Genomic DNA, 13983 nt, shown 5'->3' on the forward strand with positions numbered 1-13983 from the left:
ACTCTCGTGAGTTCTGGAATTGCGCCGGGGCCTATATATATGCCCGAGGACGCCAATCGGAGAGTCAGGGGAGTTCAGAGTGAAGTCGGGAGTTTTCCCGCAGCGGAGTTTCCGGGCGATAGAGTGGCGAAGTCCCTGGACGAAGGTTCCAGGGCGAAGAGTTCAGTTCCGGGCGATAGTGTCGCGGGCGTGGCGGAGTTCCAAGCGAAGTTCCGAGCGAGGCGTCGAGTGGGATCTCGGCGAAGGGAAAGTGCAACAGCGGCGGCGGAGTGCGGCGACGGAGTCCTGCGACAGAGGACCACGAGGGGTGCTGCGGCGAGAGTTGCGCCAGAGGTGCGGCCCAGTGAGGCGTGTGGATTGTGAGAAATGAGTGACTGGAGGAAGCAACATTTTTTTTAAAATTACATTTGATTAATTTGGAATTTTTAGATATTTAACTAATAATGTAAATAATGGCAGTAAATAAAACTGTGTGTGATAAAAAACCTTTTATTGGGCTATCCTTTACGAACCCACAGTAAATCGTAACAGTATATTTAATTGGCAAGTTTTTCCAACATTGCCAAAATAGGTAAAAATTGGGCTTAAGAAATAAGTCTTCGTAAAAGAGGTAGTCCAGTACCTCAGCACTATTGACTTTACTAATTAAGTTTTTTTTAATTATTTGTTTCTTGTAATGCAAACACACACGCTTACACACACATATACAGGGTGTATCAAAATTCATGTTACAACGCTTGAGGGTAGAAAGCTCTTATTATTTGCAACCATTTTTGCCAATAAACATGTCACCGGAAACGGGTAGTTAAGCCCCTGTAGCCCCAGAAAGAGTCAGCGTAGGCAACCCGTTGTAAAATGCTATGTTGTGGATGTGCGGGCGTTCGAGTAGAGAAATAACCTTTTTAATCGTGGCACAGATTTTAATTTCACTCTGAAATCAATCACCGCTTCGGCTATGTTTCACAACATTGAAATTGTTGCATACATTTTAACAACGTGACAGCCTAAAGCAACGGCTAATAAACACGCCCACCTTGAGCGACACAGAGGTGGCAATGGCGAATCATGTTTTCACTAATACGCTGGAGCATGTGTGGAGTCGACCTTATTATTACGAACGCTTCAATGATTCGCTGTGTAAGCTCTTCTACCGTTTCCACTGGCGTAGCGTAGATAAGCCCTTTTACGTAACCCCACAGAAATAAATCTAACGAAGTTAGGTCCGGTGACCTTGGCGGCCATGCGACAGGGCCCGCTCGTCCAATCCATCGGTCTGGAAATGTTTGGTTTAAATACTCTCGCACTTGCAGGGAAAAATGAGGTGGTGCCCCGTCATGTTGGTACCACATCACGCGTCGGACATGCAATGGAACCTCTTCAAGAAGACCTGGTAGTTCGTTCTGAAGGAAATGAAGGTATCCGGCGCCGGTAAGTCGTGGTGGAAGAAAAAAAGGCCCGATGAGTACGCCGTCAACAATACCGGCCCACACATTAACTGAAAAACGTTCCTGGCGAGCTGTAACACACGTTGCATGCGGATTGACATCATTCCAAACATGGCTGTTGTGCGAATTGAGAATAGCATCTTGAGTGAACTTGGCTTCATCGCTGAATAAAACCGCTAACTCGGGGTTCCTCAATACTCTTCGAATGTACCAACGAGAAAAGGTCATGCGAAGAGGATAGTCGGCCGGACCCATGTGTTGCACTTTTTGAAGGAGGTACGGGTACAAGAGTTGCTCATGAAGAACTCGCCAAACAGCCATTTTGTCAGCTTCCATATTGGAACCTTCTGCCCTTGTGCTTGTATCCGAACTCTCCTCAAATCTCTGAAGTACATCTTCAAAACTGGGAGTACGAACCCTGCGTGGAGCACCAGCATTTGGTCTTGTGATGGAACATGTACCAGTAGCACGCATTCGCTGAGTAAGTCTTTCAAACATGGTGTGAGCTGGAATCCTACGACCCGGATATCGTTCTTCGTACAGACGACGGGCGGCTCGTCCATTTTGTCTAGCTTCCCCATAAACAGGCAGCATGTCCGTGTACTCACTAAACGTATACTCCATTGAGCTCCACTAAAACGTCGCCCTTTTCAGAACCACAGCGAAAGAAATGACACGACGAGTTTGCTTGTACGACAGAACAGTCAACGACAGACCACCAGTGATTTCAAAACACACTGCGACACTGCGATGTCACGCTGTGCAGTGCTATGGCACGGCACGAACGGAAGAAAAGAGGTGAGGGCGCCACCAACGGAAGTAAAAAGGGGCAGGGGTCAGCATTCGGCATCGTACAGTACTCTCGAGCACTGCCCGGCGTCGTAAACACGTAATTCACCACAGGATCGTCTGTCTCGCACAAAGCCCAACGGGTTGCCTACGCTGACTTTTTCTGGGGCTACAGGGGCTTAACTACGCGTTTCCGGCAACATGTTTATTGGCAAAAATGGTTGCAAATAATAAGAGCTTTCTACCCTCAAGCATTGTAACATGAACTTTGATACATCCTGTATTTATATGCATTGTCAATTAATTTTTTTTTTTTTCAAATTTGTAAATGTTACAGGTTGTACTGCCAAGTAAAGCAATCAAAAACGAGCGCATTTTAGAAACGCTGATGTACCAAGCGAACTCCGGCATGTACCGCATTCAAGACAGCTATCTGGAAGCGTGCCAGCAGAGGCTACAGAAGCAAGACTCGAGGTTCAGCGAGTGGGAGTCCTTCGACTACGGTCTGTAGGTGATAACAACGCAGGTAAGATAAAATTCCTCTCACAAAATTTACGTGGCAGTTCAGTAACTGGTGCACATCGCTTAAGAATATGACTGCACGTACACCCTGGCTCAGCTGGAAAGAAAGCTCTGCCGGTCTTAAAGGCTTAGTATAAATTGAAAGGTTGAGTTTATTCTTCTTCACGTATAGTCTGTCTCGTTTAACATGTCTCGAAAGTGGTGTCAATGGTCTATGTATCGTTCTGCCACTGTTTACTGTTGTTCTGTCAACGGTGTTTGTATACAACTTCATTTGGTTGTCTGTGTTCGTAAAAAGCATTATATGAGACTTTTCAAGTAACATTTGGGAAAATAAGTATCACTGGTACTAATTGTCAGAACTGTCAAAACACTTGAGACATTATTGTAGGGAAATTAATATTTCCTATTCATTGTATAAATGTTGGTTTTAATGTTTCTATGAAAATGTTATTCATTGCATGATAAATTAAAGCAACAGTGAAAAGTCACAAATGTATAAGTTAATACAAATTTAAGGTGAAAGCCCATGCTCATTGGTGTGAATGAAAACCGTTACGCAGCGCTTGCGCGTACCTGTGGACATATTGGCTAGCTTCCTTAGTGCTCAGCTGGTCCGAGAGAGAAATTGTAGGAAAACAATAAAAATAATACCACTAGTTCGGCAAAATTGTCCTAAGACAGAAGTGTATGTCGACAAGCATTCAAATATGTTTAAATACACCCGAGTTGACACAGATCAAGTTTTTGTCTCGCTCCTGAGTCGTAAGCTTAGGTACTCCCACAATATCATGTCGACCTAGATAGTTGAAACTGGTTGAAGAAATTCTATTGCAGAAGATATACTGTAATACAGCTGGGAACTTCAACGAGGCTGTATACACTTTAAAATAAGTTAACTTGTTTTCATCAAAGTAGTATGCAATGTCGTTCCTCTGGCTGGTGCTGGTATTCGCCATCTCGGATTGTGACATCACGGCAGCCATCTTGGATGAGCTTGACGCCGGCGGCCATATTGGATGGCCTTGACCCCGGCGGCCATATTGGATGGCCTTGACCCCAGCGGTCATATTGGATGACCTTGACCCCAGCGGCCATATTGGATGACCTTGACCCCGGTGGCAATATTCTGTGCCAGACCCACCAGCTTCATATATTCAAGAAGATACAGACGAGGGAAATGAAAGACTTTAATTTTAAGACTCAGACCACAGACCCCAAATGTGTTAACAGAAAATAAATTTATTTTACTTTAATTATAAAATGTTGTTGTCAATCGAAATTATATATAGTACTTTAACAAATAAATATTATTTTCTTGGAGTGATAAAATTGTGTTAATTTTCATTTGTTTATTTATTAGAATAATCTATCATGAAGAATTGTTATTAATAATTATTTAAAGTTTATTGTATATATTTTACAAGTGCAAAACATCTCCATAAAGCAATCCAACAAAGAAAAATTATTTTACAAATTTGAATTATAATGTAATGTTTACTAGTAGGGCCTATAGATGTTTTTTGGCATTATGTTTTAGCATTTTCCTTAAACTTCAGCACATTTTTGCCTTTTTTAAGCGTAGATTTGGCACAAAATACTTTTTTGAGTTGGCAGCAGTAATCATGTCCGCCATCTTTAAATTCCGTAATTACTATCTAAAAATTCTGTAAAAATTTTAGAATTTTAAAAACTATTTAATTAATATTTAATAAAAAGCACTTACATCATGAACCTTGGAGTCTTCGGTTCGACCCCATTATAGTCATTCTATTAAAAATGGCAAAATGATCTTCATCCATAGTGGCTGCTAGCAGACTGATCCCCCACCACTAATTCCAAGGAATAAATATATTTTACGCCAACCAGTAAAGCGTCATTTCATACTTCTTGGATCCGCCATTTGGTTTTCTTCTGCTATAGTTCACTGCCATAATATTGTTGTTTTTTTTACTCGCTAGAATGCAATCATCTTTCATATAATCCGCCATATTCTTCGCCATCTAGGCCAGCATAATGAACATTCTGTAATCATTAACCTAAAAAAATTTAGAAAAAAATTCATTTTAAAAATGTACTTATTAATTTATTCGATCGACACCCTTCCTCGGTTCGAGCCTTGGTCGATGCAAAATAAAAGTTTATTTCAGCTTAGAAATACATTTAATTAAATATGGCCTGAATTTATTCTTTTACAATGTAGTTAATAATCCCAGTTTCAAGAAGTAATAAAAAAATATTACAATAATTATTTATTACATAAATCTTAAACTACTACAAGTACAAACAAGCAAATTAAATAATATATTGCATTTCTCGATTCCCGCATCTTTTACCCACAAATTAAAGCGAGGTGGAAAGCCCCGCCACTTGAAGTAGAAATTACCAGTTCTTCGTTTGAGAATCTTCTCAACTAAATACATAGCGGAACATATCGTAGACTGAATCTCTTCAGCATAGAAACTACCGCGGTGTCTTCGCGGTAGTAGATCCTAGGCTCCAATTCTCAGTTAAACCTTTCTCGAAGACACCTTTCTCCTTGGAGGTTCGCACAATGTGACCGATGTTAACTTTACGAGTTCGTGGATCGCTCTTCTTCTTCTTCTTGGAAAACACTGTTCGAAGAACCTTGGAATTGTATTCGATAATAAGATCCGGTAATATATAAGCCACTTGTAAGTTCCATTAGCCTTAAACTGATGCCACATCTTGGCACGTAAAGTTCTGTTTATCCTCTCGACTAAAGAGGCTTAGACATTATTAAATGTAGATTGGTGTTTGATGCCAAACTTCTTCATCAAATCCTTGAAGGTCGCATAGTAGAATTCTTTGGTGAGATCCGTTTGCAGGTGCAACAGTTCACATCCATCTGGCAAAATGTGTTTCATGGCCTTGGTTACATCTGTCACCTACCTAGATTTCACAAGTCTGGCCCAAGCGAACTTGCTATACACATCGATGACCATCAACATGTACTTGAAATCTTTATTCATTCGGGAATATGGTATCATCTCAACACGGTCCGACAGAAATAAATAATCAAGTTCACGCACTACAACTTTGCATCAAAGGTATTTCCATCCTACAGGAGCGTGAAGGCGTGCGATTCCAGTTCGACTCATAGGTAGTAAAGGCCAGGTTCTCTCAGATCTTTGAATATGGAGACTATTTCATTGGTGTGCGAATAGTTTCCTGCACTAAGTGAAGCCAGCAGCAGTCTTAGACGATCAATCAATTCGTTTGATACATTCCAATACATATAGTCAACATTTTGACCTTTTCATGGCTTTTTTAAAACTTCACCATGTGGTGCAATTTTATTGAAGAGATTAGCGAGAATGCCGATTTTTGCATGATCGTTGTCGTTATATTTATATACCGCTTTCTGGATCTTTATCGCGGAAATGTGCACGAGTTAGCTCTAGCAGTTTTTTGTACTCTTGTAAATCTTAGTGAGAATAGCCTTTAAGCTCCCTGTAAAACAGCAATTCGTACAGACTTTGAGTCCCACACGTTTCCATATTTTTTTCTTGCACATAAACTCGGTACTTTCCTTAAGTTTTCTTCTTTTCGAGCTAGTTCATATTTCCTCTTTGCAGTTGGTACCTACCTCATCATCAATGTTTGCCTCCAATGCAGTTATTCCTTCTTAAGTTCATCAAGGCGACTACTGATTGGTTTAAATATCTCTTCATTTTCTATTTCATGTGAAATCCTGGCTCTTCTAGCAAGTATGTATTTTGCATGGACAGACTGCATAGAGTTATGAAGTTCTCTGGCCAAGTCCAAAATTGTATTGGCTAAAAAAAAAAGTCAAACGACTTCCTTTAACACTTTTCATTTGTCCATGGAAACTTTATCGATTTCTTCCATACACGAATCAATTACATTCTTGCTATGTTTAACAAGATCTATTTTCGTTGCCAAGTGAGTTAGCGATGCATTTAGGATACTATGAAAAGCCTCAAATCGTCGCATTATTGCCTCCACACGCTTGTCCATAGCAACTAGGTACTCTAATATTTCGTTTTTCGCACTTTTTACTATTTTCCCTAGTATCAAAATGTATTTGTGGATATTATAGAATTTCTAAATGCTTTAACTCATGTTTGACAATAAACTGATTGAAACCTTGTTGGTACCTGGCCTTACAAAGAGGCCAGTCCTCGATAATAACTTGGAATCTGTGCTTGTTTTTTTTCAGCACAAGGAGCACATGTCTTCAAATTCCTAGAACATCATGTCAGTCGTAAACGTGACCAAAATTAATTAACACGGTGACATTTTCATTGTTCATGTTTAGGTATTCTGCTGTATGTCTGATACGGGTAAATACAGTCTATTTTGCATGTATTTCAATGAATAAGTAGCTACTCTTGAAAAAGGGCTTGCTTCTTGCACAAAATGTCATTGAAAACAAACACGGAATTGGCTCTTGCTTTGTTAGAAGGCACCACAAAATGTCTCAGGTCTTCAATTGATCGTAAAATCCTAGCCAAGCATTGGTAATTTCGCTTCTGCAGCACCTAGGAAGTATAGTATAAGTTCCTGAACCGAAGACTATTTTGTTCCTCCAACAAACTCAGTAGAACGTACGTTTTGCCACAGTTGGACGGACCTACGATGATGCATCGTACAGCAGAAGGCAACAAAGATCCATGTCGCGATTTCCGCGTACTGGCTAAATCGTGTTGTGTAATACGTACGCACAGGCAAAAAAACTTCTTGCTTGACGACTCACATGGTACTGGCGAAATCTATACAAGTGAACACATGTATACATTCATCTCAGGTGTGAATAATGTATCGAAGAGATAAGAGTAAAAAACATATCGGTGCAGGACTTATAAACTCACTGATAAACAAACTTATTTTGGAGCTGCACATTCCCGGATAAAGATTATGTTAGCGAAATGACTAGCTTGCGGTGACGTGGCCATTAATTTCCTTGACGGAGCGTGCAAGCAACACGATATCGCCTATTCCATCGGCAAGGATCTGGAATCTAGGCACTGAGCTAATGATATACTGGCGCAAGAAGATGTAAATATTTCACCAGATGCAGGACAAGGAGAAAAAATTTCTGCATGGTGTCAAAAATGAAGAAAGCCAAGACTGAATTATAAATGGGTACTTGTCAGAATCGAGCCGAGATCAAGAAAAAAACACACACTGTTAATAAGTTTACTGGTGGATTACTACTTTTGCTTTTGTCTTCATTTGGTGCCTTCGGTGGCCTCGTAAATGATTGGTAAACGAGTTACAGGACACTGCACTTTATTCGGTATTGATACACTTATTGGTCCCGGTACTGGCCGCGTCCGTTGTCGAACCGCTGTGACACGCGTATCTCTGAACGTAAACGATGCGCGCGACCAGGATAGGTTGCAAAGTAATATCGACAAGCTGAAACGGTGAGTACACGTCCCTATGAAGGATTTGGCGGATAGTCGCGGAACTTATGTTGCTACGACTTAGGCTGACACGGAAACACGAAGAGAAATCCCTATGTTCAGGATTGTTTGCAATCTAGCCTGCGACGAAATATTAATGTCTCTAAAATTACGTAGATACGCCAGCTGGAGACGTACACGTTAAAGTCTCTAGAAATTGAAAGTTATTCAGTTAAATCACACGTTACAAATTACACATTTAAGATGGTGAAAATTAAAAGGCGAAAGTTAGTCAGTAGCATTCAGCACTCGTTACAACGAGCCTAAGATAATAACAATTAGCTGGCTGTGAAGCCGAAACTGCGTACTACTATACGCTGTCCTTAAACTGGACATGGAATTACGTAAAATATGAGAAAACTCCCTGTCGGGATAAAAATTAATATGTTACGAGTCGCACGAAATATCGTGCGACTGGGGTGGGGTCGGCGCCGAGCTAGTTAAAGGATTTTAAAAGACTTACACTATTGCTGATATGTAGATGAAGCGCGAAAGTTAATGGCCCGACGTTCGCGGAGCACCCGACCCCTTCGAGCTCCCGACGGTAACTGAGTTCGAGACCGCCCTGCGGCCTCGCGCCTAACCACGTAGAACGCGGGAATACCGACCCGGCCAGTTTTGGACTTAAAGACAAGTTACACAATATATGCTTATAAGACAATTAGACATAATTTCCCTTACATGAATCCTCTTTTAAATTTTCATTAATTTAGTTGTTTTATTTGACAAAATAATTATACAATTAATTAGGCGCATTGCCACACCCGGCCGGGCGCTGACGTCGCTTTGGTGTTCGTCGCGGCGCACTTTCACACACTCCGCGGTCATCACGCTCGGGCGTGTTCGATGCACTTAGGAGCAAGTGTTGTTGTGGCATAAAGACCTTTGCGGACCAGAGGGAGCACCGGCGGTTGGCGTCAAATGCCCCCCCCCCCCCCCAACGAGGCCGTTATGCTAAACAACACTGCTCCTCACACGCATGGAAGTGGTGCACCGGTTCGACGCACTCAGGAGGTCAGGCAAGGTGGGAACCTGGGCGTGGCATACCTAGTGAATCTGTTTATAATTGAATCAATGGTGGTTCTGGCATGACCCATCTGGGGGGTGTGAATCGTGAGCCCTGGGGGCTTTTATTTGTATGTGATTGCGAGCCTATTAATGGGTCGAAAAATGGGTGTGGGTCCTCCCTTGCCGGAGTTGGAGACGGCCCTGTCATCCTTGGGATTCCACTGCCATGATCTGACCCAGGAAGTAGTCCCCTAAGTGTGTTGGTACCTGTGGAACACGGTGTGATACTCTGATAGGAAGTTATATTGGTGTTGCCTGTTCCTGTCGCCCTTCCTGGTGTGGGCTAGTCACCCCCTGTATGCTTGCATTTCCCTGATTCTGGATGTTTCTGGTGACGTAATCCTGCAGATGGACCGGAGGGCGTAGTGCCCGCCTGGAAGGGACGGTATTTTCACTAACATTAATATCTAAAATTGTCTGGCTCTCCCCCTCACCACTGATCCTGTTAACAGCTGTGCACCCTTTCCCAGAGCTTTTCGAGCCTCCAACTGTCGGTTGCGGTTGTGAGCAGCACGTGCGGGTCATCAACCATCGCCGCCTCTGCGGATACCGCCTCTGCACTGTCTCCCCCTCCCCCTCTGATGTAGGCTCCTCAATGGACATGGTAAACGTGGACTCGCTCAAGCTGACGTCCAGCGGCCACCAGGGTTCGTCGACTTCGTCCTCCACATTGTTCGCGTCCTCATCGTCCGGTTGCCAGACAAGGTGAGTCGTCTCCTCCTCATCCAGAGATGTGGGGTCTAGGTTATTCATTGGCAAGATATTGTCCACCGCAAGAGGAAGGATGTTGGGTGGGGGGCCGTTGGGGACTGGAGAGTCCATGATGTTTGTAGACTCGGCTGGAGTCCCTGGTGCGGAACTCCCCGCATCTGACACTTGTGTAGGTGCAGTGGAGGTTGCGTGGCTGTCGTGGTGTCCGTGCGGGCTAGCCACGTCCGGTTCGGGCGAGCCCGGAGTCGGGCTCGGAGGTGTGTCTGGTGGCCTATCATTCGGGGGTCCCACCCCTGCTGGGGCCGGGTTAGGTGAAGTGAACGTTGTGTAGCCGTTGTGGTGTCTGTGCGGGCTAGCTACGTCCGGTTCGGGCGAGCCCGGAGTCGGGCTCAGAGGTGTGTCTGGTGGCCTATCATTCGGGGGTCCCGCCCCTGTTGGGGCCGGGTCGTTTACTGCGAGACGCAAGTCGTCTCGGTGCACCTTGGCTGGGGGTGCGCACGGTGTATGTAGATGGCCCGGTTCGCCACAGAATTTGGCGGGGTTCAGACCACTTGGGAGCCAGCCCCGCGCAGAAGTTATTCTTTCCAGAAGACAAATGGTGTTGCCGCACATACACCCACTGACCGGGTTCAAGCTGAGCCGGAGGGCGGGTGGACTGCGGTGTCTTTTGAGCCAGGAACTGTGTCTGTTTTACGCGTGCCTGCTCCCTCATGGCTGCAATTTCCTCCCCCATAGGTCCTCGGTAGCCGCCGCGGCCACCCGACACTTTCCAGGGAGGGCCAGGTTCTGTCCCAGGAGTAGTTCGGCTGGAGAGTGGCCCGTGACTACATTGGTGCGTCGGCGCAGACAATACAATAATTTGGGCAGGTGTATGTCCCACTTTGAATGTTCCTCCCCGAGACGGAGGCGGAGCTGAACCTTTATCTCCTGGTTCCTCCGCTCCGTGGGATTCGCCTGAGGGTGGTATGTAGGGGTGGTATGGTGGAAAATTCCCCACCGGTGGCATCCGGCTCGTCAGTGCCCCCCGGTGAACTGGCATCCATTGTCTGTTAGCAGTACCTTCGGGAAGCCGAATCGTGGGTAAACCTCCGTTTCTAGGAGGGACAAGATGGTGCCTGACCTGATGTTGGAGACTGGGAAGGCTTCGACCCAGCAGGTGAAAAGATCGGTAATGACAACTAAAAATCTTTTCCCGCGTGACGTGCGGGGGTACGGTCCCATGATGTCTAAGGCTAGTGTGTGAAAGGGTTCATTTGGTCTGCGGGGCTGCTGCTGCTCTACCCCGTCGGCCCGCCGCGACTTGCGCTGCTGACACAGCTGGCACCTCCACACGTAGTCGCGGACGTTCCTGGCAACACCGGACCAGTGGAATTCCTGACTTAGCGCCCCTCGCATTTGCTCCGCGCCCGGGTGGCCGGCCAGCTCGTGATCGTGGTAGAAGTTTAGGACAGCTTAACGGGCATCCGCGGGTACGTACGTTCTCCAGGTCTCCATGTTCCCTGGTACCCGTGTCAGCAGCTTCCCGTCCACATATCTGTGGTACGGCTGCACCTGTTCCCCGGACCTGGCCACCCACCCCCTTACTGACTCGTCGTCGTGCTGCGCCTCCAGCACGACACAATGTAGGGCCGTGAGCGTGTCCGGGAGAGACGTGTCTGGATCTGTGTTGGAAGCGGTGGCGTACATAACTGCGGGTTCGCCTGTCCCCGGAGTGTGCGCGGGGTGTCCTATGGGTGGTAGCAGATCCTCCCAGCTGCCCGCGTCGTGATACTCGGTGTTAGGATCGAGGTGTCGTGATAGTTCGTAAGCCAGTTGATTTTCGCGCCCTGGAACGTGTTCGACGTGGAAGTCAAAGCTTTGGAGTGTCAGAGCCCATCGCGTGAATTTCGACTTCTGGCCCTGTACCGAGTCGAGCCACTTGAGACACTGGCTATCAGTATGCAGGGTAAATGGCCTACCCTCCAGGTGGTGTCTGTAGCGCCCTACCGCCCACACGACCGCGAGGCACTCCTGCTCATTGACGTGATAGCGGCGTGCCGCTGGGCTGAACTTGGCGCTCGCATATTCCACTACGCGCCGTTCCCCCTCGGGACCTACTTGGTACAGCACCGCCCCCATCCCCTCCTGACTGGCGTCCGTCTGCAGGAACACATGCTCCTCGGGGCGGAGGCAGGCGAGGGTGTGGCACTCCCGGAACAAGCGCTTCACGTCAGCCAGCGCGCGGTCCGCCTCATCTGTCCACCTGAACCTGTTCTTGGGGGAGAGAAGAGCTGTCATCGGCACCGTGACAGTGACGAAGTGGGGGATGAAGCCCCTCAGCCAATTGAGTAGGCCTATGAGTTGCTGTAATTGTTTGCGGGTACGTGGTGCGGTCTTAGATTCAATCAGGTCAAGTTGCGCTGGTAGGGGTCGGCATCCGTCCGCGCTCACAATGTGACCCAGGTACTCTAGTTCCGTAGTGCCAACGTGACATTTGTGGGGTGCGCAGGTCAGCCCATGTCTGGCCAGCCGTTCGAGGACCATGGCAAGATGCTGCGCATGCTCCTCCCACGTCCGCGACCAGACAATCACGTCGTCCAGGTAGGCCGCGGCAAACTTGCCCACGAACCCATCCAGGACGTGGACCATCATGGTCTGGAAGGTCGCGGGGGCGTCTATCAGCCCGAACGGCATGGCGCAGAACTGAAACCTGCGGCCATCGGGAGCGGTGAAGGCTGTCTTGTTTCTGTCCTCCGGGCATACTGGGACTTGCCAATATCCTGACTTAAGGTCTAATGAGGTGAAGACGCGGGCATCTCCCAGTCCTGCCAGAGCATCCGTTATATTAATGAGAGGTGGGGGTGCTGGTATGGTGACGGAATTGATGGGTTTGAAGTTGACGCAAAACCTGAGCGAGCCATCCTTTTTCTTCGCCATCACCACTAGACAGTTGTAGGGCGACTCGCTCAGCTCAATTACCCCATCAAGTAACATTTCTGCTATTTGTACCTGTATGGCCTCACGTTCTTTGGGTCCGAAACTAAATGGTTTTACAAATTTAGGTTCATGAGGACGGGTAGGAATCGTGTGCTGCGTCACCGTGGAGCAGCGTAACATGTCAGCGGCCGTGAACACCTGGGGGTGCTGTGCTAGAACCTCGTTGAACCGGTCCACGTGTTCTGCAGGTACCTCATTGCTCAATTCCCCTACGGTGATGGCTGGCGCGGTCACGAGTGGCCTGTCCCCGCCGATGCTGCACACCGTCCTGCGACTCGCATGTCCCACGTGTACGTTACCGTCTCTTACGTCGATGGACGCGTCCTCCTGGACGAGCCACGGGAGTCCCAGGATGAGGTCGTCCCTCAACTCCCGCAGCACCAGGGCGGTGGTCTGACCGATCATATCTCTTATGGTGATTGTTACCTGGGCGTGCCCAGACGTGAGCGCGCGGGTCCCACGAGTGGCCAGAAGGACGTCCTCCTCCCCCGGCTCCAGCTCTGCCTCAGGTAACAGGTGGGCGGCGATGTAGGAGTGGCTCGCCGCGGTGTCCACCAGGGCATGGACAGGTCGCTCGTTGACCAGGACCGGCACACGGATCAGGTCCCCCGCGTTGTCACCTGCTCGTCCCAGCCGGTTTGTTGTTGCCATCCACGCTGCCGGGGATGCCAGGTGCGCTGACATGTCAGCGTGGTGCGGCGGCGACCCGGAGCGGGGCGGCGACACGTGGTGCATGGCACCACCGCCTGACGTGACAGGTGGCGGTAGTGCGTGGTCGCACCCCGCAGGTGGTGCCGGAGTCGCCGAGTGCGCTGACGAGTCAGCGTGGCGCGGTGGCGACCCGGGGTGGGGTGGCGATACATGGTGCGTGGCACCACCGCCTGACATGACAGGTGGCGGTGGTGCGTGGTCGCGCCCCGCAGGTGGTGCATGAGTCACCGAGTGCGCTGACGAGTCAGCGTGGCGCGGCGGCGACCCGGGGTGGGGTGGCGATACATGGTGCGTGGCACCACCGCCTG

At 47.6% G+C, this 13983-nt stretch overlaps 1 protein-coding gene across 1 annotated transcript in view; it reads left to right on the top strand.

Moving 5' to 3' along the window:
* The window catches only part of LOC134531566 (uncharacterized), a 506394-nt gene that overhangs the window by 471572 nt on the left and 20839 nt on the right, over nt 1–13983 (top strand). The window contains exon 13 of the mRNA XM_063367273.1: nt 2572–2760. Coding sequence (XP_063223343.1) covers nt 2572–2745 — 174 coding nt within the window. The 3' untranslated portion in view covers nt 2746–2760. The remainder of the gene's footprint in view (nt 1–2571; nt 2761–13983) is intronic.

This window comes from Bacillus rossius, chromosome 5 (genome assembly GCF_032445375.1).
Source record: "Bacillus rossius redtenbacheri isolate Brsri chromosome 5, Brsri_v3, whole genome shotgun sequence".
Classification (NCBI taxonomy): Eukaryota; Metazoa; Arthropoda; class Insecta; order Phasmatodea; family Bacillidae; genus Bacillus; species Bacillus rossius.